At 47.5% G+C, this 26,202-nt stretch overlaps 1 protein-coding gene across 8 annotated transcripts in view; it reads left to right on the top strand.

Moving 5' to 3' along the window:
• The window catches only part of si:ch73-103b11.2 (myosin phosphatase Rho-interacting protein), a 104,660-nt gene that overhangs the window by 42,831 nt on the left and 35,627 nt on the right, over positions 1–26,202 (top strand). For all 8 annotated transcript variants that reach the window (XM_061225666.1, XM_061225645.1, XM_061225705.1 and 5 more), the window contains exons 4-5: positions 14,441–14,592; positions 22,491–22,575. In XM_061225666.1, coding sequence (XP_061081650.1) covers positions 14,441–14,592; positions 22,491–22,575 — 237 coding nt within the window. The remainder of the gene's footprint in view (positions 1–14,440; positions 14,593–22,490; positions 22,576–26,202) is intronic.

Consider the following 26,202-nt stretch of genomic DNA (forward strand, 5'->3'; position numbering starts at 1 on the left):
TTTGCGGTTCAAAAACAACACTTTTTAAACTACCATCACAACTTCCTGACAGTAAAGGAATGCTTGCGTGCACCTCATCATATCTTCATGTATTACAAACAATTGTACAACATAATTAACTAAAGCACTATCTTTTAATCAACATGTGCAGCTGTGTCCACTTAGCAAGGGATAAGCAGCCTGTATGTTCTTTGTTGTGCAGAACTGCTGATTGTACAGTATGTCACATGCTCAAAACACAGGGACAGTGGCGAAAGAAGCTCGCAGGGGGGTGTTGAATGCTGCATCAGAAATGGACATACCTCTTACTGACCCATTCGACATACACGCCCATTCCACATACACACCTCAGTGTGTCCATTGCACCCATCCCACATACACACCCATTCCACATACACAGTGGACATCATAACCTCCTCTAGAACCTCTAGAAATGGCACGCCGCAGTTCACACGCAGAGTGAGCGGAACAGGTCTGAGTGCCGTGTCCACTCCCCTGCCTCCAACATCATCCAGGCAGCTGAGGCAGTTCCTCACACAGCACCGGGATCATGTTTAGTCCTTTAGGCTTCTGTCTTTGTGAAGTGGATAATTACAGTTCCTGTCGTGGAGTTGTGTTTGGAATCGTGTGGTGCGATGTGGGTGGCGAGCATGGCCGTTGCCTGGCTGAAACTCCCTGAGGTGTGTGTGTGAGTGAGAGACAGGGACAGGGAGAGTTTGTGAGTGGGGCAGGTCTGAGTCTCCCTGACTCTGTGTAGAAGGCCAGTGATCCCCACCTAGAGCTGGGCCAGATGGCCTCAAATCAATATCATGATAATTTGATACATTTTCCTCTAACTATAAATACACAATTTTTGCGGTTCAAAAACAACACTTTTTAAACTACCATCACAACTTCCTGACAGTAAAGGAATGCTTGCGTGCACCTCATCATATCTTCATGTATTACAAACAATTGTACAACATAATTAACTAAAGCACTATCTTTTAATCAACATTTTAAAATACATAATATTTTAATTTACATTTAAGAGAAATATAGAACTTTTGAATAAAGTGCTCACTGAGTGTTCATACTGCTAAGCATTTCTCCCTTTTAACTTTGTAAATATAACTGGAAATTCCTTCACCACAAATTTGTATACGTTTTCCTCATATATAGTTCACTAGCTAGCTAACTGACTTCAGTCACTGTTGTTAGTCAGATGCATGTTCTGTTACGATCAGAAGAGTCATGCCGTTATAAGTGTCGCTCTTAAGTTAAGCTTATTAGAAGACGAGCTCACAACTTAAGTTCTGAGTTGCAAAGGAAGGACCCATTTTTTTGCCCCGACTAAGGATCCATTTTTTCTGAATGTGCTTTTCATGAATGTGCACAAACATTTTCTTCAATACGTGGATTGAATTGAACATGGTTTACCGTCTAGCTTGTAGTTGAGCAGTGATTGGTTAGTTAGCTGAGAGTGATGTATCTGGAAATGCACAGGAAAAAGAATACATTGAAGAATTGTATGCTGCATTGGCTTGGTTTTTGACGCTGGTGATTGTCGGTTTTTGGGGTGTGGCGGTTGGGAGTGTGCGTCTTCTGGGCACCTGAGGCAATGACTCTAGCCGGTCCTGTATGGGCGTGGCACGCTCTCCTCAGCCGATTGGTGCAGCCACGTAGCAACCTCCTCAACACCTGTCTCTGCGTGCCTAATGCTGAACTGACAAACTCAGGAACTGTGGTATATTAATTCTGATATGTCAGTGATGCCTTTGATCCTGCCTTCAGGCTTGTCCAATGGGTTTTTCTGTTGAAAACCTAGTAAAGGCATACAGATGCACGTCTGTTAGACAGGCTGTGAAAGTGTCTCTGAGATCCTGCAGTGATTGGTTCTGCTTGATGGTTGAGTTGAATTTATGGACTCTGTAAATGGGGCAGAAGAGAAAAGACGCTGTCAGCGAAAGTAGTCAATTTAGCTACTTTTTCAGTGTTCAGTGGTTGCGTGTCCTATCGGTCGGAATGACATGATTTTTCACAGAAGAGCCAGGACAGGAAAGGTGGTCGTTCAGTAGTTGTTGGCTTAATGTCTCAGATGCTTTGGGATTTCCACAAGTCTGAAGGCGAGGATGTTTTCAATGAGGTAATGGCGGGCCTGCTGATAGTGACTAGATTATGTCCCTGTCCCTGGACACATGGCCTGGACACTTATCTCACTCAAGCAGGGCTGACATGCTGCTGTCCTCTGCAGTGCTTTGCCACACACAATCATCACTGGTGTTCACCCAGCAGCTAAAAAAACTGAATCGCCCTCTTTCTCCTTCTTTCTCCTTCCCTCCACCAACTTCTTCCTGACTTTTAGCAGTTGTAACGTCATGAAAACAAACCTAAACCTTTAAAGACCGAAGCGCTTTGATGTAATGAAAACAGCTCTAAACCGTTAAAGACCAAAACGCTTTGGCCTAATGACGTAATGAAAACAACTATAAACCTTTAATGACCAAAATCCCTGGGCTTCCTAATCTCTCGCTGCGAAAAGGAGAAGGTGAAACATGAAGGGAGATTTGGCTACAGAAGGCTGCCGGCCTCGACTGCGTGGCCCCCTTCAGAAGACTGAAATAATAGACTATCTGAACCACTGTTTGCTTTGGCCCAACCGGGGTGTCTGTGCGTCAGAACACTTCATACAGAGGACTTGCTGTGCTTTCAGTCGAAATGGTTGCTCTTGAGAAGATAGGGGTGGGCACGCCAGCCCCTCCCGTTGACGAAGGCTTGAAGAGGTTTCGAATGCGAAGTGATTCATTCTGAAAATGTATTGGACAAGTTATTTTAAGTGTGATTTATACCCTCTCAGCAGGTACGCTGGAAAATGTACTTTGTGTCAGATTATACCCTTGGCTTCGTCATTGTTTCACCTCTATATCACATTCCAGATGTATGAAATATGTGAATGCTCTGTCGAGTATAAAACTTTCCCAGGCACAAATTACTTGTCCGCCAATGACCAGACATGGTCGAGAGTTCAGTGTTTTATCCTCTGAACAAACAGGAACATAAGTGCATTGTCAGTGGGAGGCTTCAGCTGTGGTAGCTAAATTACAGGGCTTTGAGGATGCAGCATTCAGTGCGTAATAATTATTATTATCTATTTGGCTGACGCTTTTCCCCCTCTGTGACTCAGTGCCATTGACGTATGTTTGACAGGCTGTGCTTTGACTCAAATTCTACTGGTATCTCTTGATAGCCACTGGTGTGCAGTATCTAAGACTGGAAGCAAACAACCTGTAGTAACAAGTCACATCGTGCAAGCAGTCCTTCAAACAGAAGAGCAAACTTCCGGACCTGCAATTCTGGAATAAATCTCACAATCTGCACTTTAACTTTGCTATTCTTCTGATGAAGTGGCCCAAGTCAATATATTTGTATTATACCCTTCCATAAGTGTTTCTGCTACTGTGGCGTTTTCAAAATGGTACATTTTCGTTTTTCCACAGGCATGGTTGGAACTTGATTTATTTTGGGCTCAACAGTGAATGTCCTCTAGCGTGTGTGCTTGTGTACATTGCGGGACACCTGCAGCACAGATTGAAATCCGAAGAGGCGTCACCGCCTGGAATCTTACCCGCAGGGCGGAACGTGATGAATGTCACCCTGGACCCACATCGCTGTCACCTGAAGGCGGCGTGACATAAAAGGCTGGGCCCTGTGCGATAATCTATAAATAATCCTCCCAGTCCCCAAACACTACCGATAGAGACACCGATTAGCTGAGGGAGTGCTGTGGTTCTGCTCGGGGTGAAACACTGCCCCCTGTGGCCAGGCTTTGTATGTCCTTCATGAGAAGGAAATGATGAGGATGGTGTGCTTCCCCCGCCCTCCCCGTGCCTCCAGCTGGCAGGGCTGGTAAATATAGCAGCAGCGCTCATGCTGAAGCCGGACCTAAGCTGCCAGTTGGGTTTCTCCCCCGGAGAGCACCGCCCGTCCTGTGCGTGCGCTTGTGTGTGGGGAGCAGCGGGGGCGAGGAGGAGGCGCACCGCGGTTAATGATGCTGATATAAGGAGCCTGGAATAACTGCACGGCGCGCTCGCCCGGTGAAATTCATCCGCGCTTCTGCAATGCCTCGTAACGGGGATGCTGTCATCCTGCTGTGAGCGGCACAAAGCGTGGGCTCTGCCACGGCTCATAACGTATGCGGGAAAGAATGAGATGACATGATCCCCCTGGCATCTGGCCGCAGCTGAGAGATTGTCCCGGCTCACGTGGGTGTTTTGCTGTGTTTGTGTGTTTGTGTTTGTGTGTGTGTTTGTGTGTGGGTGTGTGTGTGTGTGTGTGCGCGTGTCTGTTTGCGTGTGCGCATTCATTCGTGTGTGCATTTGCTTGTGCATGTGTGTGTCTTTGCACGTGTGTGTGTACATTGTGCGATTCTAAGGAGGGTGCAATCTTCTCTGGCGGTGTGGAGGGGAGCCCTTCATTCCTGCTGGCCTCTCACTCCTGTCAGCAGGGCCAGGCTGAGCAGCAGCTGTTTTCCTTTGAAATAAGCGAATGCCTGGACTTGTATCCCAGCAGGCTCCCGCACACAGGCTATGCTTAATGAAGACACCCACTCCCCTAATGGAAATCAGCAGGTATTGAAGCCAAAACCCCCTGTAGAATACCCCACACTCTCTCAGAAGGGCGTGCTCTACTGCAGTGCCTGAACTCAGGGTTCCTTCCGAGAGCAGTTTAGCTTTGGGGAAACCCTTCGCTAATCCACACATCTTCCTCTGAAGGAAAGCCTGCAGGAGGGGCAGTGGCAGCCGGGGCGGGGGGGGGAGGGGGCGGTGGGCGAGGTCCCCTGCAGTGTGCGGAATATTCCGGGAGTGTGGCAAGGGCCTTGGTGCCAGCACAGCTGTCAAGGCACGTGAAAAATGGCCATAATAAATTAGCTGTTTGTCCTCTGGGTATGAAGAATGAGCCCACTGGCGTGTGAGAGCCAGGCCCTGATTTACAGCAGTCTCCTTTCTAGTGCAGACAGATAGTCCTCCAAATAATTACAGCGGAGGAGGAAAGACAGTAGATTGTTGTCTCAGCGTCTAAAAACCAAAGGGGTCTTTTGCCTCTGTAGTGAGATTAATTAATGCCTTTCTATTAGTGTATCCTGCTCCATCAAAAGATCTCATGGGCCATGTACGACATGGGGGGGGGGGGGGGGGGGGGTGCTTTTCCGTCTTTTTCTTATTTTTCCCCCAACTAGATGAGAAACCCTTGATTTGTGGAATTATCCGTGATTGCACCGTACATCAGTGAAGGTAAAAGCCGTGGGCTGTTATTTCATGAATAAGGTTTTGTTTATGCTCTCTCTGAAGTGTCATTTCAAAGACCCCCAAGTTTAATCCCATTGTTCTGCACACCTCTCGCTAAATAGCACCAGACTGTGGAATGTTGTCTTGGCCTGGAGAATAGAGGGCTTTGTTTTTCTCCTGGTGCTCCTGCGCAGAAGGTGCCTGCTAACCGCCCGCCTTCTTTCTTCTGCAAAAGCTGGCTCAGGGAGTCTTGCTCGTCCTCGCAAACTTGGGCGAGACTGCAATGGCGTGACTCCGTAGCCACGTTTTATCGGGAGGGGAGGTCTTGCTCTTTCTACGTGGTGCTAAATTCCCTGGCCTCCGAACCCAGGCCCCAAACTCATTCTGCAACCGGCGAGGAACGTGCAGATTTTAAAAGCTTTAATCGTGCCAGCTTAGCAGCTAGTCTGTCTGAAGTTAATAGGCTGCAGTCACCATGATGTTGTGCTCCAGATATGAAACAGATAATGGGTCGTAATGAGTGGTAGACTGTGGAATTCGCCAGACTTCAGAGCCTTTGGCCCGTATGTTCTCACAGAAACATGAAAAGAAAATATGTTCCCATTGCGTAACTTCTGCCATGTCTGTCAGATATTGTGGGGAGAGGCGTAGGTGTAGGGCCAAAGGTTAAAGGCGTACTGTTTGTTTTCTAATAAAAGTGCAGAAATTGCTGTGCATTACTGCACCACTCATGTACATTTTGTGCATCAACATACTTTGTCTCTGGCCACTTTGCAAGTTGAAGCAATTTGTTATTGGTATTGCTGCTTCTATTTTCCTCTGCTTGGTAGAGAAAAGAACAGATTGTCGTGTGAATTTGGCTGCAGTCTGGCGCAGATGGAGTTCCCTTTAGGTGGTGAGGGGGAAGGGGTGGATGGGAAAAGGAAGCACGCCGGTGCATTGCTCTCCCCCAGCGTTGTGTGGGAAGCGCACCTCTCTGCGTGCCCTTTTTCGGGGGTTATCGCCGCTGGCAGGAGAAGCGGGCTCTCTACTCTGCCAGCAGACGTCTCTGTCATCGCAAGGCCCACATCTGCATCCGCTGGAGCCGGGCGACCCCGCCGCTCTCCCTCAATGCCAGGGAGTGCAGGCCAACACCTCGCCGCTCCAAGCCTCAGTCTACTGCCAAGCGTGGGCTCCAGTCAAACGGCAGCTTTCCAATCTATTGTGTGGGCTGTTAGAATTTCATACCAGTGTGAGGTCCGAGTGCAGTCGGTATCTGTATTAATAGAAAATGTGATTTGTTCTATCAGTAATAGTTAAATTAGAAGTGTTTGAGAATGATGAAAACTAAAATTATCCGGGGGCTACAGATCATTCATCTGAATATCAGATGTCTGCTCGGCATTAGCTGAAGAAGGTGAGTAAGATGAGCCTGCACTCCAAATTGTCTCTGAGTGAGGGCTGTGATGTCAATATTAGCCTTGGTTCTGAGCCGTGAATATTATTGCAGCACATCCACCTATCATCTTTCAGTTCCTGGTGACTTCACGTGTGGTTCACTTGACCCTTCCATGTTATTTCCTCTTGACTGAGGTAACCATGTGGCATTCCCTCTGAGAGAGCAACAGGAACAATAGTTACTGTATCTGTACTGTACTGTACTGTACTGTACCTGGGCTCCAAACACAAAGCTCTTGCCTTTTTCTTTGACTCCATCTTCTGTTGTGTATATATGGACAGATGGAAACTAGATTCAAGACCAGGCTTGATGCGGTGCTAGATACTATTTTTAGGCAACTTAGGCAAGTCGGTACACTTAAGGTTAGGAATAGGCAAGCACTGCTGGGCTGAATGGCCTGTTCTTGCTGTCACATTATGTTATGTTAGATGCCAGAATGGGGTAATCTGGTTGTTCCTGTGGGCCATATTGGTCCAGAGGAACAGTGAGGAACTTGTTGGATCTCAGGGCCTATTAATGGTTCACAGGGCTGGGCTGGGGCTGAGGATTGAGGCGCGTTTGCCCACTGTGAGGCTGTTGTCACTGCACCTGTTGTTTGGCACCCAAATTGTGACGCCTGCTGGCTTTTCACACCACCAGGTGTTTGGCAGTCATCCATGCAGAACAAGCCCAAACGTTGTCACCAAAGTCAAGTGTTTGTCTCCATTTGTTGACGACACTACAGTGCTTTTCAGTCACATTTTTAAAACTTTATTCAGAATGTCATGCTGGTTGAAAGCACACTGCAGAACGTTTGTCTTTGAGTTGTGTCCATGCAACTGATTTCAGAAGCCCTGTTTGGCATGCCATTCTCCAGGATGTTTTTTAATCTTTGTGAGAAAGATGTGCAGTACAGCCTCGTCTGCGGCAGTGAGGTTTTTTTAAAGTTACTGTGGTTCCCCTGTGAAACGAAGAAGCCTGAACAAAGCTAAATGAACTCAGCCTCCAAACAAACAAACAACCACCAAATAAGGCCCTGACCAAAAACCACCATCTTTCCAGCTCCTTTCCACCATCTTGTAGCTCCATGAAATCTCCCACCCAAGTAAACATATGATGAGAGCGTATACTTGAGTCTGTCTTTATTTTCACATTGTAATCCTTCATTGTGGCTGTGAAGTAAGGCAAGCCTTTTCATGCTTTATGACGATTCGGCAGTCTCCTGGGAGGTGCTGTGGTTCCTACTCCTCTCGTTTTTCATTGTTCATTCCTGTCTGAGAGCCTGGGCCGCCACAAGGCATCCCACAGCATTACACTGTGCCCCGATACCCAGGCAGGCTGGGCCCGAGAAGGGCGAAGGGCCCGGGAAGGGCCAAACTCCCGTCGTCCCGGGTGCGCTCGGCTCCGTGGCCTCCAGCCGGTCTGCGGTGACGCGTTGCGTGTCGGCCAGTCCCGGCAGCGGGCCGGCGTCCATCTCCTCTCCCAGTTGGTCATCGCAGAGGAGGCCGGACCACGGGAGAACATCGCTTGACAGCGTAATCTCCCGTCACCGCCCCCCCCCCCTGCGCCAAACCCAGCCGCCCCACCGGTTCCGCCCGCACGCCCCCTGCATTCTTTTCTACAGTAATGGAACACTCGCATGAGATTCCTCGAATTCCATGCCCTGTGTAAATTCTCAACTGATTGCACGTAACCGTGCTCATGTGACCTTTCTTCTGCTTCCTGATATTGGGAAATAGGCTGGTGATGCAACAGTGGGGTTTTACGCACGGACAGTAAGTGGGGTGTGGTAACACTGCCATGGCCGAGTGTATATTTCCCCTTTTTAATTTTCAATGTTGGAAATTTCTAGGAATGATCAATTCTATACAAAAGTACTTCCCAAATGGTTATGAATTTTTGGATAGGTGAATCGGTAACGGGTCCAGTAGTAGTCCAGTAAACTGCTGGTATGGAATCCTGTTGCAGCTGCTGCCCTGATATCCGTCGCTAGCCAGTTGCTAGGCCTGTTACTCCCACTCCTTTCATATCAGAAGCTCCTAATTGAGTTCATTAAGGTTCATGTTTTCATTTGCGGAAACACTTTCAGCCTTACGTGTTGAAAGCGAGGCATTACTGGTTCACTTTCAACACTGAAAATATGCAGATGCAGACCTGCCAAAATGTAATCTGCTCTCAAAATGTCAAAAATGATTTTGGCTTTGCTGTCGTGAGCGAGCAACACCGGTGGTTTGATATCTGATTCTGATTTGCCTAATTGCTCGCAATCTCTGAGTACTCTGCAGATTAACATGGGAAAATGCAGCCCCGCAGCTGTGGTGAAAACAAAGTGTGAAGTGCTGAGAGTGTAAAGTGCAAATGGGATTCGGTGGGGGGGAGGTTACCCTATGCCAGCCACCATCACGTCAGCCATTTGCTCTGGGACAGTAAACGGCACAGTTCAGTTGCGTGAATGCGGACGTACGATATACGAGTCCTACAATGCCTTGTTTCTTGGATGTCTGCCCACAGAGGGCTGCTATTGGGTTACCAGGGTATTTTTTAAACCACGACAGAGATGAGTAGAGAGGAACTTGTCTCTCTGTGTTGCGCATTGTATTCAGAAGTTCTGTGCACAGAGTTCAAAAGCAGGTTTGTTGATTTTTTTCTTCTTCTTGGTTTCCTTATTGAAAGGGGGTGACAATCCCACATTGTGTGGACGCTGGTGCAGCCCCACAAAGGCCTCATTGTTCGACGGAGTGGCCAGGGGAGAAGGACTAGGCATGCTTTTTGAGGCCAGAGCTTTCTTCTCCTCCCATTTTCAAATGAGCCAGGCAGCAATGGGAGCTGACAGGTTTGGGTCTCCTGTCAACACGTGTTAGCCCAGTCCCGTGCTGACTGCCGGCCTACCCCCAGCCCCCAAACCCCACACTTGACTAATTAACCTCACCTTTGTTGCCTTTTCCTGCCTCTCCATGGCCTCCTCCCTCTTTGTTTGTTTTTTTATTTAAAAAATGTAGCTTCGGGGACAATCCGTTTGTGTACCAGAGCGATTGAAAAGCCAATCATTATTTAATAATTTGTATTGATTGGGTATTTATTGATTTATTTTTTGCTTTCATTGGAATTGATCAGTAGTGCCTGTGCCAGAATGTTAGTTTCTCCCCGCTGTAGGTCTTCCACAGTGAATATACACACTGTGCTGTGGCTGTCACTGTTGTCATTTTAAAGTGGATCCTGTCAGACTTCTAAGCCTAGTAAAGTCAGCGAAGATTTATGGTCGTCCAAAAAAAAAAAAAAACTGCAGCCTTGAGGCTATTCATTGACACAGAAGGGGTATGATCTTTTAAAATCTTGCCTGTAGCTCATATTTATAAATTTGAAGCATTTTAACTTTTTTTTTTTTTCTTCAAAATCTTTCCAGCTGGCACTGCTTCGGAAAAGCAGCTGCACGTGCCAAGAAAACGTCATGCTTCGAGTGTGGTGTAAAGCCAGTGTGGTCTCCGAATGTGCCCTCTGGGCTTTGCCGCGCTGCCCCTGATGGTTCCGTCTCTCCGACTCGCCCTGCCCTGCCACTGACCTTAAACCTGGCACCGCTGCGTTTGGGCGAGGTCACTCCTCACCCAGGCGTCCGTTTCAAATCCCACCATGCACAGCTGTTTCTGAGACTCCCGTCTCCTCCCGTCAGGGTTGTGTCACGTAGCTGCTGATGGCCCTTCGCTTCTCATTTTCATTCCTGGGCTGGGCTGCTCGCAACCCCGGCTGTTACTTGACGCCCGATGTACAAATATCTCCTTAGAGTGCGACAATGCAAATCTTCCCAGCCCTCCGGTCCTCACACAGCATGGCCAGACCGGTGTAAAAGAAGGAGTGGCGGCCCCTCTGCTCTTTTGAGCCCCCGTGAGAAGTGTGGTGCAGCCCTGACTGACAGTGCCCGAGGCAGGGATAAGCAGTGGCTGCCTCTGCCGATCACAGCGGTGAGAACGGGCCCCAGCCCGGAGCGAGGGGCATGTCTCAGGGCCTCTAGCAGAGCGGTGCGCATTCACGGTGTCAGTATGAGCCCCACCCAGGGGCCGGGGGGGGGGGAAGCCCTGACTGTGGAGGCAGATTCAGAGGGACCATGGGCGATATGAGAGGCCAACGGGGGCCTCATGTCTGCGTTTTGTTTTCTTTCTGAAGACGGACAAAAGGCTCCTGTTTCCCCATTTCCCCATTTCCAGAACTGGTCAGAAGCTCGGCATTTCACTGGAGTAGAATAGCAAGGTCCCGCCTCCCGCATCCAGAACATGACCCGTTCAGTGACGGCCTGGAGGACACGTTTCATTTACTGCATCTTTTCACTTCTTCTTTAAGAAAAACCTTTCTCGGTCAGTGCCCGGGACTGCCGTTGCAATGGCAGGGCATGTTTTGTGACTTTGTGAAAACCACAGGAGACTGTGACAGCTCGTCTTGTGAGGTGCATGGCCTGTGTTCCTCACGCTGCTGCAGGCCCTGTTTTGATTGGTCATGCTTTCCCTCACTTTGTCAGTATGGCACTGTCCCAGCTCTGCAGTGCGATTCCTCCGTAGCTCTGCTTCCAGGCGCTGCTCGGGTGGTGTGAAAGCCGGCCTTTCAGTGCGCTTCTGATTCCAAACATACAAGCAACATGACTTGCTGTCCAGCCATTGTGTGGTCATAAAATGAGCAGGTGATTCTATTACTATAAGCCCAGGTTTTACCATCAGTGTTTGTGTGAGTGGCTGTATGTTTAGGGGAATTTTTTCCGAGTTTGTCTGTCTGCCTGGGTCTGTGTGTGGATGTGTGTGTGTGTGTGTGGATGTGTGTGTGTGTGGATGTGTGTGTGTGTGTGTGTGTGTGGATGTGTGTGGATGTGTGTGTGTGTGTGTGTGTGTGTGTGTGTGTGTGTGTGCGTGTGTGCGTGTGTGCGTGTGTGCGTGTGTGCGTGTGTGCGTGTGTGCGTGTGTGCGTGTGTGCGTGTGTGCGTGCGTGCGTGCGCGCGAGTGTGCGAGTTTGTGTTGGTGCGAGTGTGAGCAGGGGGCACACAGATGGTGCACACTCTGCCGTGAGTCTGCCCGCATGGCCGTGACACCCTGACCTCTTGGAGCACACGGACAGCAGGTGCCAGGCAGGACTCAGGCCGGGCTCTCAGCACAAGCTGACAGCGCTGACGTCAGCACCCTCTCAGACACATGCAGCCGTCACAGCCAGCTGTCCGCCGGCCCTCGCTCAGGTCAAGTGCCCCCTCTGCCGCACGCTTCGTCTCCGGGGAGCTCGGGCACAGCTCACTGTGACGCTCGTCCCCGTCATGCACTTACTCCGTCTCTCGCACGCACGCACGCACGCACGCACGCTTCACGGTCGTATTGTCAGCATTAGCCACGCCCTGACTCGAAGACAAATGGCTGCTGAACTTTCACACTTACTGAAGCCTCAGGACAGACTTTCAATTGTGTGTGTGTGTGTGTGTGTGTGTGTGTGTGTGTGTGTCCTGCAACAGATACGGTCTTGCGCTGACAGAGCAGAAGAGATTTGCTGGCTGTTGGGGTTTCTGTAAAACCAGCGTTTTCACACATTACAGCCAGTTCATCTTGGTGTAAATGGTTTTGTGACATCTGTGCAATTTGTTCTTGTGGAAAGGGTGCCGATCCTGTAGTCAGACTTTGTGCTACCTTGGCTCTTGTTTCATATACAGCTCATAGCTCATAATATCAGCACTACAGCCCTCTGGGATTGAGAAAAACATGACTCGCTATGAATAACATGTTTATTTCCAAAAGAATGTTTTATACAGAACAATACAATTATTGATAATGAAATCGTGTCCTCGTTGTGTTAAGTGGACTGGTTTGCTGGTCTATAATTAGAGATCCAGGCCTGTTTGATACAAACTGTTCCGCACCATGCATCCACTGTTTGTGTGCTGGAGTGCTTCAGAGGCTTTCCCATTCAGACTCCAGCACTGTCAGACCTGGGTTGGCCTGTCGCTCAGACCGAAGGTGGGGTCCTTCGGAGAGCAGGGAGGACCCAGGGCCCAGCTCAGGAGCTCATCAGCTCAGGGCCTGAGAGCAGAGGGCTTCACACTCTTTGCATTTGTTTCCTCTCAGGGAAGCACTGAAGAAGAGTCCGACAGGTGTAGGTGTTTGAGGCGTGGGTCACGTGTATGCGGTCTCGTAGTAAGAATCTGAAAATTCAACTCTGGTACCTTCTAACCGCAGACTGCAATATTGAGGTAATTTATTCATTCATTGCTTTGGACAATCAGGAAGCAAATGAGTTTCCTTTTCTCTGCAGTTTTACTCTGCCTTATTCCACTGGCCCAATTCTAATGGGACTGGTTAGTGCTTGACCTGAGAGTGTCTGTGTATTTGCCTTGGAGCAGGTTAGTTGGCTGCTGTGGGTGCGTGTGCATGCGTGTGCATGCGTGTGCATGCGTGTGCGTGCGTGTGCGTGCGTGTGCGTGCGTGTGCGTGCGTGTGCGTGCGTGTGCGTGCGCGTGCGTGTGCGTGCGTGTGCGTGCGTGTGCGTGCGTGTGCGTGCGTGTGGTGCGTGTGGTGCGTGTGCATGCGTGTGCGTGTATGTGCTCGAGAGTGTTAGAGTGTCAGCCCCCGCAGCTCGATGTCAGCCAGACACGGGCAGCCTATGATACAGGAAGTCTTGCTCTCAATATTTTATGTTTGCATGTAACATTCATGTCACATTGGACAAATGCAACAGGCAGCTCTGTTTATCATTCATGGCTTTGGCTTTTCATTGATTTATTTATTGAGTTCAGGTAAGGGTATGACCAGATTCAGTTTCAGATTCAAGCACACGATGACACACAGAATCATGGACAGACTGTTTTTGTTTTTTATTTGCCCTTCATTGTCCGCTGTGCGTATTGTCTCATGGGGTGTAGATAGCTGATTCTGCTGTGTAGTATGGGATGAAAAAGTGCCCTTTGCCAAGTGCAACATCGTAAAGGCACAATGGCGTGTTTATTTGCGGATGGCGCTGGAATTGTTTTGTGGGAGCTGACAGCCTCTGTCATTTGCAGTGGAGACGGCCTTTTCACACTGTGGCAGCCTGCCACTGAAAATCATTGTTAATGCTACAGTGAGCCACAGAAGGGAGGCTGTGAGGAGCTTCTGTTCAGTCCAAGCCAAGGAAACGCTTCCCTCTCCTCCTCTCCCCAGAACAGGCCGGACAGGCGCTGAGCTCTGCCTGCGTGCCTCCTTTTAGCCCGTTGTGCTGCTTAGCGGTCACGCCTTCGACGTACACGGAGGTTGGCAGCACGTTGCCTTCCTATACCCTTATTCCAATCTGGTCACGACAGACCCTTCTCCTTCAAACAGCCTGGTGGGTGGAACCAAATCCCAGAGCCATACTGACGGCCCGTGTTCAGAGATTATGCTTTTCACAGTCAACAAACCCTGGTATATTCGAAAAGCTAACCAATTTAAACACTACTTTTATTTTGATTTGAGTCATTGTTTCTGCCTGGTAACAGCCGTAAGCCAATGGTAGCTCTCTCAAGACCTCCATAGGCTGCTGTTCTGTGCAGGAAGTTTTTGGTTGTGGGTCGAATTGCTCAGTGCTTAAAGTGTGGTTGGCTTCCTGTTTGTTCATTATCTGGCTGTGGGCGTTGTGAATATTGCAGTCTGTCCGAGCATCTCTCTGGTTGTTTGCTGCTGTTATGAGGATCTCTCTATGACTGAGATTCTCTCTCGCTGCGTGTGTGCGTGCGTGCGTATTATATGAAGAGTTCAGTCTAACCGAGCCTTGTCTTCTCCCCTCACAGCCCAGCACCCTGCCCCAGGGCACCATCAACATGAACCAGTGTTCCGATGTGATTGATGGAGAGGCCCGCACGGGCCAGAAGAACTCCCTCTGCATCCTGACGCCCGACAAGGAGCACTTCATCCGCGCCGAGAACAAAGAGATCATCAACGGGTAAGAGAGAGGGCACCACAACACACCTCCGCCAGACAAAACAACCGGAGCAAAACATCGACATTGTTTACATCACACGGCAGGTCAGAGGAGCAGTGCCCCCAGGTCGATGAAAGTTGAACTGCAGGTGGCCCCGGAGCTGAGGCTGGGTGGCTGGGGCATCCCCTCTCCATGGACAGGGGGGTGCAGAGCAGGGCCGGTGCCCACACATCTGTTTCTGAGCAGGCAGGCGGAGGGAGATCCACTGCCTTGTGTCTGCCTCAGCCAGAAACCTGGGGTTTATGGGAGCCCTCTTTATGCATTGCGTCAGGTGGCCGGTTCCACCCTCGTTCACTTTAACATGCTGTGCGATGAAGTCAGATGCCGTTATCTGCCTTTAAAAGATAATCGAAGGAAAGCAGGCGCTGTGCGCATTTGTTTTATCGTTACTGAAGATCTGCGGCAGTCTTGCTGTTGCTGTCAAAATAAGTCTGTTTGTGTGTTTTTATGTATTGTATATGTCACATAGCTCTTATTTCCAAAACATGCAATTCTTATGGAGACCAAAAAAATGGCCTTGGCCAGGATTCAGCAATAACCTCGACTTGACACTTGATTAAATACAAAAAATAAAAGAAGTGCAACCTTGTCTATACTGATGCAGTCTGGGCTGTTCCCCAAAGTTATTTTTGTGAAGAATAAAACTAAGCACTTGACTCATTTGGCATTGAGTCAAAGTTAATGAAAATCTTGATTAAATCCAGACCTACATTTTTTAAAGTCTATCCGCACTGCCTCTAATGGTTATCTGACACATGTAGTTTGAACCATCATTATTAGTTGTTGGGTTTTGAGGCATCAATAGTAAGCAAGAAATATGTGTGGAATAAAATCTAAATAGCAGAAAATGCACATTAAACAATAGACTGACACGACCTACCCACACACACCCAGACTTATATTATTGAAAATCTTTGGAGAGATTACAAACAGCAGTTACAAAGTGCTAACAGACAGGGCTCCCAAACCTTTGCACTGGGCCTTTTTCCTTTATTTAAATTAGTTAGTTTCAAAATAATAAATAGTCATCTTTATATAAATAAAGGCTTTTTGACCAGGGGTGCCCAAATCTTTTGCATACGAATGTGTATGCTGAGTGTATATAGAGAGCACATGTACAGCTGTGTATTCCATCTGATGACTGAATATCCGATGTGCTATAGGAAGTACGGTATAGCAGGTCCGTCTCGCTATGAGCTAAATAACCTTGAAAGGTATTTTGTTTCCTTTGATTGAAAAAGCAGTGCTGACCTTTGCCTTACTCCCAGTGAATGAAACGGGACAAAAACCCTTGATGGCGGCAAGCTCATCAGGACCACTGTATGTGAAATGAGGAACAATAAAGTGCAGGGCCCTGTCACTATCAGGAAATCTGACAAGTGTGTGCGTCTCCCTGCCTGCGGCCCCCTCTGCCCACACCTCCGGCTGCTTACTCACGCGCTGACGCATCTTTGTGGTTCTTCTAGAAGATACCACAAGGCTGATGAGTCCTCATCCTCCTTTTACCATGCCAGCTGCCGTAGGGAAGAAGGGAATGGTCCTTATGATCACCGGTCTGCTTAAAGTGCATTGGAGAAGTGCAAACCGTCCTGCTGAATAAGAGCAGCTAATGTAGCCCTGTCGAGTGCCTGCCTTCCTGTGAAATATGCGTTCTGTTGGTCCTCTGTGGCTCTTTTTCACACCCATCTTAGAAAAGGCCAGCCATCTGCCAAGTTGGCATGTGATCAGAATGAATGATTTGCAGTCTGAATGCTTCACAAACTGAAAAATACGAAAGTATGCTCTTTAATACACTGCCAGTGGGCTGATTTCACAGTCTGCACTGCTAGTAAGTACCCATATGTAAAAATCATAAGCATATGATATAGTTATACCATTTAGTTATTACCACAAGTCCTGCAGGTATGTTAGAAGTCTATTATGTGATATTATATTGCACGTGTTTAAATGCTCAGTGGTATGGAATGACTTCAGCTCACGCATTTTCTTCTATTTTATTTATTTATTTATTTTTTGCACTGTATTGGCGTGCCTGACTGAAACCCCAGCTGTTCGGCCAGGTGCCTCTGATGGGAACAGTTCCCAGGTAAAGTGGGTTTGTTTGTGCCTGTGAGCAGTAGGCCGGTCATGTGACAGGGGGGCTCTCCGCTGAGCTCTGTACAAGCCTGCCACCCACAGTTCCCTCAGGGCATAGCAGACACGACCCTCCAATCCCTGTCCAATCACATTACGTTCTTGCCTCCAAGCCCCACCTCCCCACATACGCCTGGACTCAGCAGCCTGGCAGCTATCCAAGTGGACGACGCACCATCCCCTTGTAGGTCAATGCCATCTAACATTGGCTGGAGAGTGATAAATATTTACCTTCAGTAGATCACTCAATTTTATCATACATTTGGGCGAAGCCACAATTAGCTCTAGCCTCCACAAGAGTATTATGAGCACATATGGTTACATTGGTAAAGACTTCCCTCTCCCAACCTGCTACCACGTGCTTTGGTTGTGTCCCTCACCTGGAGGGCAAACTGAGCATGTCAGCCTTCTGCCGTGCTTCATCTTTTCGGCTGGCGGGAGGTCAGGGGCAACAGCGTGTTGGGAGGAAAATGTGCTTCTCATAAAATGTCCTCTTGACTCTTTGTCCTATGCCCCTCCCTTTGGCTTTCCTGCATCAGAAGGTAACCTCTGCAATCTTACAGTCATTTGACTGGTTTGGGCAGTTACTGTAGGTCATGATTAAGCCTTTCTCACTGTAGCAGTAGCTTGCCATCAGTATGAGTTTTTGTGCCATACCAACATTTGTTGTGATATGTATGCATTGAAATATATTTTCAATGCATGCAGAAATATATAGTTGTTCACCATGGTTGACTGTTAAGTCTGGTGTCTTGCTTGTGCTAGGGTAAAAGGGTAAATATTGAGCTGTAAGTTCTCCTAATAATTGTTTTGGATAACACTCAAGATTGAAAATGTGTAGATAGGGCACTCAATAAAAATGAAGGAAGAGTTTAAAAACCGGCTAGCAGGTTGCGAATGATGCATGTTTGAAGCAAACTGTCTTGAAGGTGAAGCCTCTTTATGACATAGCTGGCAATAGACTGAATGTGAAGAACCAGTGCTCTTATTAACAGTATTGTTTCCATGCAACAGTATTGCAGAATTAAAATTTGAATGGCAGTCATACCTTAGTTTGTAGTATTATGCCATATTTCATGAGCCCAATTTTATGGCGTTTAGTACCAGTTGAGGAAAGTGGTGAATATGGTTTTCCATGTTATGGTGGCGCAATGGAATTGCACCACCGAAACCACCATCCTACTGGATGGAAATTAGCTGAATATTGCATTCATATCACATTTTGATGTGACAGAGGAATGGGGGATTAAGAGATATTACCCTGAGCATAATCATGCCTTTAATCAGTCAGTTTAACCAGCAGCCGAAGCTCTTCTCATTACTATTCAAGATATCTGTCCTGTCAAACTGTGCATGATTTGTGTTTTACAATCATTACGGGAACCTGATAGTAATTTTGTTCCCTGAATATGCCCCGAGAGCATCATTTAGTAGTCTTCAACATAAATGAGTCTTAAAGAATAATTAAAAACTTCAAATTGAGTCGTATTAGCCTGCCCTGTTGAAGCCTTGTATATATTGTGGCTGAAACCTTCCAAGGTGCTAACAGCCCCTCTGGTTTGAGTTTGAGTCCCAAACTGAACACTAATCTCAGGGAGAAAAAAGTTGTGAAAAGTCATACCTCCAAATAAAATCCACTCCTGTGAGAAGCATTGCCTGCCTGTGAAAGAGTAACTGTACTATGACTGTGAGGGTGACTGTACTATGATTGTGAGAGAGTAACTGTACTATGACTGTGAGTGACTGTACTATGACTGAGTGACTGTACTATGACTGTGAGTAACTGTACTATGACAGAGAGTAACTGTACTATGACTGAGTGACTGTACTATGACGGTGAGAGTAACTGTACTATGACAGAGTAACTGTACTATGACAGAGAGTAACTACTATGACAGGGAGTAACTGTACTATGATTGTGAGAGTAACTGTACTATGACTGTGAGAGTAACTACTATGACTGAGAGAGTAACTGTACTATGACTGAGTGACTGTACTATGACTGTGAGGGTGACTACTATGATTGTGAGAGAGTAACTGTACTATGACTATGAGAGTAACTGTACTATGACTATGAGAGTAACTGTACTATGACTATGAGAGTAACTATACTATGACTGAGTAACTGTACTATGGCTGAGAGAGTAACTACTATGACTGTGAGAGTGACTGTACTATGATTGTGAGAGAGTAACTGTACTATGACTGAGAGAGTAACTGTACTATGACTGTGAGTGACTGTACTATGACTGAGAGAATAACTGTACTATAACTGTGAGAGTGACTGTACTATGACTGTGAGAGAGTATTTACCGTGGCTGTGAAAGAGGAACTTCGCTCGCACTGATGCTATGCACTCAGGCTGGTTGCCTTTGCGCCAACCTCTTCCTCTGCAGTGCCTAGAATCCTGCACTAGAGTCCAGACAGGTTGACTGCCCTGTAGCTGGAATGGGAGGTGGGGCAGCTGGTGTTGGCAGGCTGCTGGGTGAAGGCTTTCCTGTGGTGCTGTATTTATCATGTTGTTTCAGGGTGAGCAGGGTGTCTATAGAAGACAGTGATGACACGGTGGCAAGGTCACAGGACATTCCTTTAGCTCAGCGGCACATGCAGCTTCTCCAGTGTCTGAACTCAGAGCTGTTTATGCAGACAGGCTGACCGTCCGGTCCTGGCCTGCGCCAGGTCCTCAGAGGGGGGAATACGATGCCGCACTCCGCATTGCTGGCCGCTTCCGTTTCGTCCCCGATCCTCATGCTGTCTGGTGGCCGTTTCCCCCGCATCTGTCCCACGACGCTTTGGGCAGTGAGCAGAATCCTGCTGGCACGACAAGACATGCCTGCTCCTCCTACTTGCCTGTCCACGCTCCAACCCCACATGCACATATGGGTTCTGTTCAGTTAAAGTGGCTGTTAATGATTATTGAGGATTATTATTCCCTGAGTCATTAAAGTTTACGGAGGGAATGTGTTTGGGCAAAAAACAAGCTGAAGTGACTCAACCTTTATGTGGTTTATGACTGTGGAAGAACATGGACATTTATAAGAACAACGCCACCCTCACCTCAGGACTCCCCAGTACATAATGTAACACACAGAACATTGTTTTAGTTAGGTGCATTAGACTGCAGCTGTGGTATTGATTTAGGGCGAGGACTGCATGCTTTAGTGGGAATCGTCAAAGCTGTGGCTACGCGTGCTGAAATGAGTCATTCTCAGTCATGCCCACATCTCTGCAAACATGGAGGCTTTCTTATTGTCACACAGCAGTAATCACTCAGAGTGAAATAAGCAGAGTAAACTAATGAGTGTGTAATCCAGTAGGCTCAGTACAGTGGTGCTGCACCAAAACATGATCAGCCATATTACCCCGTCATCCATTTACAGAGCCCCCTGTTTCTGCCAGTCCTCAAACAGACCCTGAAGTGAGTGCCATGTTACTGTTATCAAAATACCTTCCTGAGTGAAGAAATTAATTGCGTAAAAAATCAAAAGGTAGAAGGTTCCTCTCAACAAAGCAAACATTGACTCCGTTGTCCATTCTCCCATTCAGCGGCAGTAATTCAGGAACACTGTCGGTGTTGAATATCTCCGGGCTGTGCGGTGTAGTTGACGACGCTCAGACAATGGGTTTATTCTGATGGGCCTGTTCATATTGTCTGCTGGTGTCATGGAGATGGGGCTGTAATTTGTCCCAGGCGACTGAGCCACTAAACTCTGATTTATTGCTGCACTTGTAGCTCATTCATGTTTGTCCACTGTTGGTGTTATTTCACAGAGCCGTACTGTGAGAGCAATGAACCCGCCTTTGATGATCCAGCCCTGCTTTTACTTTCTAGGATCCCTTCTACCTGCCATCTCATTTAGGCATTGCATGAACTCTCAATTTAAAATTCTTTTGGGAACGGTTTCTTTAAACATTAATATTTTTGGTTAGCCATTAATGGCTGACTGTTAAGGGTGACTGTGATGTCATGTCTGAGATTAGTAAATAGACTGACCTTATTAAAGAATCATTAGTAGAAGCAGTTGGGGCTAACTGATCTGTCAAACTTCTTCTGCCAACATACACTGCATTATTTTGTAGAACTTAGGTTATTCTTTTAGCTTTTACCTGGAATATTTATTGGGAACATTGATCTATGATAAAGAAACACAGGCCTACATAACCTTTACACTAACTGCCTTAAAAGTGTAATCTTTAAAAGTAACACATTTTACTTTCGCTACTGTACATTGATACATGAGAATTTTTGACATTGTTATTCTAAAGGCTAAAGCTTGGTGAGCACCCGTCTGTTTGAACAGTATCTGAGACTGTGGAAATACCAGTACAGCAGGGCGTTTAAGATGTGCAAGACACTAATTGCCACCTAATGTAAGAGACACCAGATGTCCCACCTTGTTTAAACTGCTATCTAGTTATCAGTCGTCAACTGATTTATCTCCTTGTGCCTGAGGTTTAATCACTGAACAATTTAATCGACTGACAGAAACACTTCATCAGTAACCTTTACATCCAAGCCCATCACATGCTACACTCCTTTCCTTAATAATCCCTGAAGTGAACGCAGTCCAGCCTCCCCTGGACACACAGAGGGGCTCCAGACAGCGGGAGCTGGTGCTCATCTCGCTGTCTCCTGCACAGTGTTATAATCCCGTAATGCGGCCGAGGCAGGCCTGGCCTAATCCAGTCATACTGTAATGAAATCCCCGTCAGACCAGCCGGGAGCCCAATGCCGTTAGCGGGCGAGCAGGAAATGGCCGTTCCTACCAGGTAGGCCAGCGGTGGAGTCCGCCATCCTTACCGGTGAAAATCTTTAAACATTTTATTTTAACCCAACATTGTACGTTTTAATACCCAATGGTGCTTTTTTAGTGAAGGGCTGTTCTGACTCGTGAAAATATGACCAAAAAATTAAAAGTCCTTCATCCTTTTTAATTTCACTGAGAATGTAATGGATTTCAACACAACAGTGTCGGTTTACTGCTCTAAAAGGTTGTCTTTTAGGTCAGGGCTTCTCTGTGCAGCAAATGTATGCAGTTACTTTTTGCAACAAGCCTTGCAAACTAGATGAGAAAATGTTATTACATTGGCTACATTTGAATCAGAACGGTGGATATTGTGTGGATATCCTCTAGTTTCCGGGTGGTGCAAGGCCTCTTGCAGAGTGGAATTTGCGTTTTAGTATCAGACAATCCCTGGGGAGAAGAAATGCCAGGATTCTGATTTGTAGTGCAATATATCACTTTCATATTTGCAGAGGAGCAATTATCTGTCAGTGTGGCCATAATCTATGAGGATTGTCATTTGCATTTAAAAGTAACAAAAGCAATAACAGCAGATACAATATTGTCTTCGGCTTAGTACTCAGTCATTTCCTTTTTTCACGGTAAGAGCTGTGATTGAGTTTAGCTGTAAGCCGTGACTTACTGCGCTTGTCCTTGAACTGTAATGAGTAAACATGGTAATTTCATGGTACGCCTGGTTTGTTTACAATGCTTTGTAAGGATACAGGAATAATGACTGGATATCTCGAATGTGGTTTCCGTGAGCTGAACTTATTCCTCTCCCGTCTCTTACATCCATACTGTGAGTGCTGCAGCTGATCGTAGGTCCAGAACGTCACGCTGATCTCAGCTACTCGTCAGCATGCTGCGGTCTTATTCAGACGTGGACCTCACCACCGGCGTGTCTACAGCCATCTCTGACCCCGTTGCTCTGTTGTGCAGGTGGCAGGAGACGCTGGTGGTGTACCCCAGAACCAACAAGCAGAACCAGAAGAAGAAGAGGAAGGTGGAACCGCCGACTCCTCAGGTACAGCCGAGGGGCTACGACCCTCAGTATTATTTTAGCGCTCACTTCCTAGTGTCGAGAGGTTGCTCTCTCACACCAGTGCAGTTGGCTCCAGTGTAGGTATTTCTGCCCCCCCGTTTCAGTGTCAGTCAATGGTGCGGTCTGTGTCTGTTAAGGGGGGCCCGGGGTGTGCGTGTACGTCTGTTTGGTGTGAACACACCGCAGCCTGGACTCCTGGTTTCCGATGGATGACTAAGAGAGGACGAGTATTTCCACAATGCTGTCTTTGTACTAACCGAATGTTCTGTTCTCATCCGTGTCGTGGGCGGATCTTTTAACTCTTTGGGAATGTTGTGAATCGGTGTAATGCGTTTTCATTCTTTATGAACAATTTAATGACCGAGATAAGCGCTGCAGGGGAATGGGTTTGTGATATGTGTCCCAGTCACCGGATATGTACAGGGCATTCCTCAGTGACTGACGTGCTGATAGAGAGGGAGCCTCGCACTCTGGCGTTTACCAGCCCCAGAGCTCGTTCTCTCACGCCAAAGTCATTTCCTTTCAGCAGCCATTAAGAAAGGGGCATGTCAATGAGCAGTGTCTCAACAGCCATTAAGAAAGGGGCATGTCAATGAGCAGTGTCTCAGCAGCCATTAAGAAAGGGGCATGTGACTGAGCAGTGTCTCAGCAGCCATTAAGAAAGGGGCATGTGAATAAGCAGCGGGGGTGTGTGTTTGTCCTCCACGGTGGCCCCTGTTTATCCAGCCTTCCGTCGTCAGGGAGACAAAGGGTGGGCAGATGAACCTGGCGGCTGCCCAGAACTGCTCCTGCATTGAGTCTTATCTCAGCGCTGACCGTGGCCAGGCAGGAAACTGCTCCCACACGCATCCAGTGCTACTAACCGGCTTCAGGCCTCCGACCATGTCTGTCGTTGTCTCTTCCTTTTTGCTTCTCCTTTCTTCCCGTTTCATTCTGCAGGTGTCTCTTTAATGTTTGTCGGGAAGGGAATGTCAAACGCTTGGTTTGAAAGGCCCTTCGACTGATAGATTTAACATCCAAATGTCTTCTCCATGTTTCACGTGCATAGAATCCTTTTTGTGTTATTTGATGACAGAAAAGCGAAATGAAAATGTGGAGGAGGTGACCCTCTAAACTACACAGGAACAGGGAGAAACGAGAAAAAAGGGGGAGGAAAAAACATGAAAATACCATGTGGCCCTTTTCCCAGGCAACGTTATTCAGATAGGTAAAGCTGTCTCCATAGATCAATGTCAGCTCTGAGTAGTACTGCCTTAATGCAGAGAGTATAAACTCACCATCAGGGACTGTTCTTTTCTACAGTTTCTGCATTATCTCTCCATTGACAGATACATGTACTGCTGCTCACTCTTTGCTGGGACAGTTTTTCGGGTCTTTGAGGCAGGGAAGACCTGCTTCTGCTCAAGTTCTCACGCACCATCTTGTATGGCTGGTGGGACTGAAAAAGGGATTATCACCTTATTTTTTTATCGTGTTGCACATTGTAACGTTTCTTGGCTATAGCAGTGAAAACCGGTCGGTGCTCCCGCCTCCTCTTGCCTGCTAGATTCTGCTCAGCTCGACTGACTTCAGTGCACGGCGGACAAAATGAATGCAGGCACCCCCGAAAGGGCCCGAATGCCTTTGCCACCGAATTTGAAGGTTGAAAGGGAGAAACTTTTTCCTTTTTTTTTTTTGAGCCATTTTCCTTTGTTGCCAATTCAAACACAAGTGCAGTTTCCCAGCCCTGTACAGCCCTGTTGCCCAGTGAAGACAGGCCCTTGGCAGGCGTCGTGCCCACCTGACCTCCCCAGCTCCACTAAGCTCTGGCTGCTGGCACAGCGATTCTGCTGTTCCCCCTCATCGGGTTGTCATGCAAGTTATTAAAAAGGAGGAAATAAGAGGGGAGAGGAATACAGGCGGAGAATGTAAATACGCAGTGACGTTGTTTTGTCTCCCATCTCTGCTCCCATTGTTAACTCCGCTACCGACCACCCACTCTGCTCCGTGGTTCGCCTTTTTTTTGGTTTTCCTTTTTCTTTTTTTTTTCCCACTTTTATTTTTATGGATGCCATGCCAGAATTTGCCAGTGCTCAAAGTCGTTCTTAAACCCCACTAAATCAGCTCATTTCCCAGCTCTTTCGCCCCCCCCCCCCCCCCCCCCCCAAAATCCATGCAGACAACCTCGCCGTTCGCCTGTGGATGAAAACAAACCGCCGACCCTCTAATTTAGCGGCCCCTCTCACACCACGGCGCGGCGCGGGCCCAGGCTCGGTAAATGAGGCCTCCCGCCGACACAGGTGGCAGTAACGAGTTGTGTCTGTCTGTAATCGCTTCCTGCAGGCCTCGTGTGGCAGCCTCTCCACGGCGCAGTAATGGGGCTGTCTGCAGCGTGGGGGCGGGAGCCTGCATCCACTCACTACCTGCCTCTGCTCGTGGTGACAGACGCTAATTACCGTTATTGTCCGTATCCTGCACAAAAATGTGCAAAAACCAAAGGAAGGTCTACATAGGAATTCTTTAGGCTTTAAATCTTATTCCTACCTGTGGTTGGTGTTTTTTTTATTTTTTATTTAAGTAAACTCGTTTTGTTTCTATATTAAGACTTCTCATCGTAATTGCTTTGCTGTACAGCATAGGCATATTGGGTTTCTTTTAAACAAGGGCTTTCAACTGTGTGCCTGCTGTATGTATATGTATGGCTGTGTGTGTTTGTGTCTACAGTATGTGTCTTTTGAAAGCCTATGTGTGTGTGGAGGAGACATGTACTTTAAATATTTATTCCATGTATATATCTATGGCGGAGCCTCTGGTATCAAGGAAGGTCTCGAGAAATTTCCATTCTCAGATACGGAAGAAAGATGTAAACTGTGGTGTTTGTGGGCAAGGTGTTAATATTTTCACTGGAGTTACTGAGTGTGTGAGTGTTGCTGGGCCACCTGGTGCTGTTTTTGGGGATGTCTGCCAGCCATCCGTCCCCAGACGAGCCGCAGTGGGGCCCCAAAGCCGGAGGCCCGTGCCTTCTGCCCTGCTCTGGAGCAACGAGCTCCCCCTCAAATCCTTACTTCCTGACTGCTCAGCAACAAACCTCTGGCCCACATGTCTTGGCTCGTCACTTTTAATATGTCCGCAGGCCTCTGAAATATTGCTGTTGCACTGTAAAGAAACGGGAAACTCGCACAGAAACGCCATGCATTTCAGTCAGAAAATAGACCCTGTTCTGACGTTAGCGTAGTTGACGTTCTACTGTGATTACTTTCTCCTGCGGTTATGCAGATGTTTCGATAACTTCAACTCGTCATTCGTTCAGTGGAAAGGGTCAAACAGAATAGGATTCAATTGTTTTCCACATGAAGGAATGATGGAATGAAGCCCTTTCTAATTGAAGTCTCCCCCATGTCTTATTAGAAATTAGCCTGACGTCACTCGACACTGCACATAGTGACGTGCAGAAGAGCATGAGCTGTGGAAGTCGCAAAGCGTCTACTTGGCTTTGAGGAATGGCTCTGAAGTAAGCCAGGTGTCATCTGGTGTCAGCAGCAGCCAAGGCCTCGGTGTGGTAATAAAGCGCTCTGTCATCACTCACTGCCAGATTGCCTCGAGATACAATAGGCGCAGGTGCCACTCTGA

Source organism: Conger conger, chromosome 2 (genome assembly GCF_963514075.1).
Source record: "Conger conger chromosome 2, fConCon1.1, whole genome shotgun sequence".
NCBI classification, from domain to species: domain Eukaryota; kingdom Metazoa; phylum Chordata; class Actinopteri; order Anguilliformes; family Congridae; genus Conger; species Conger conger.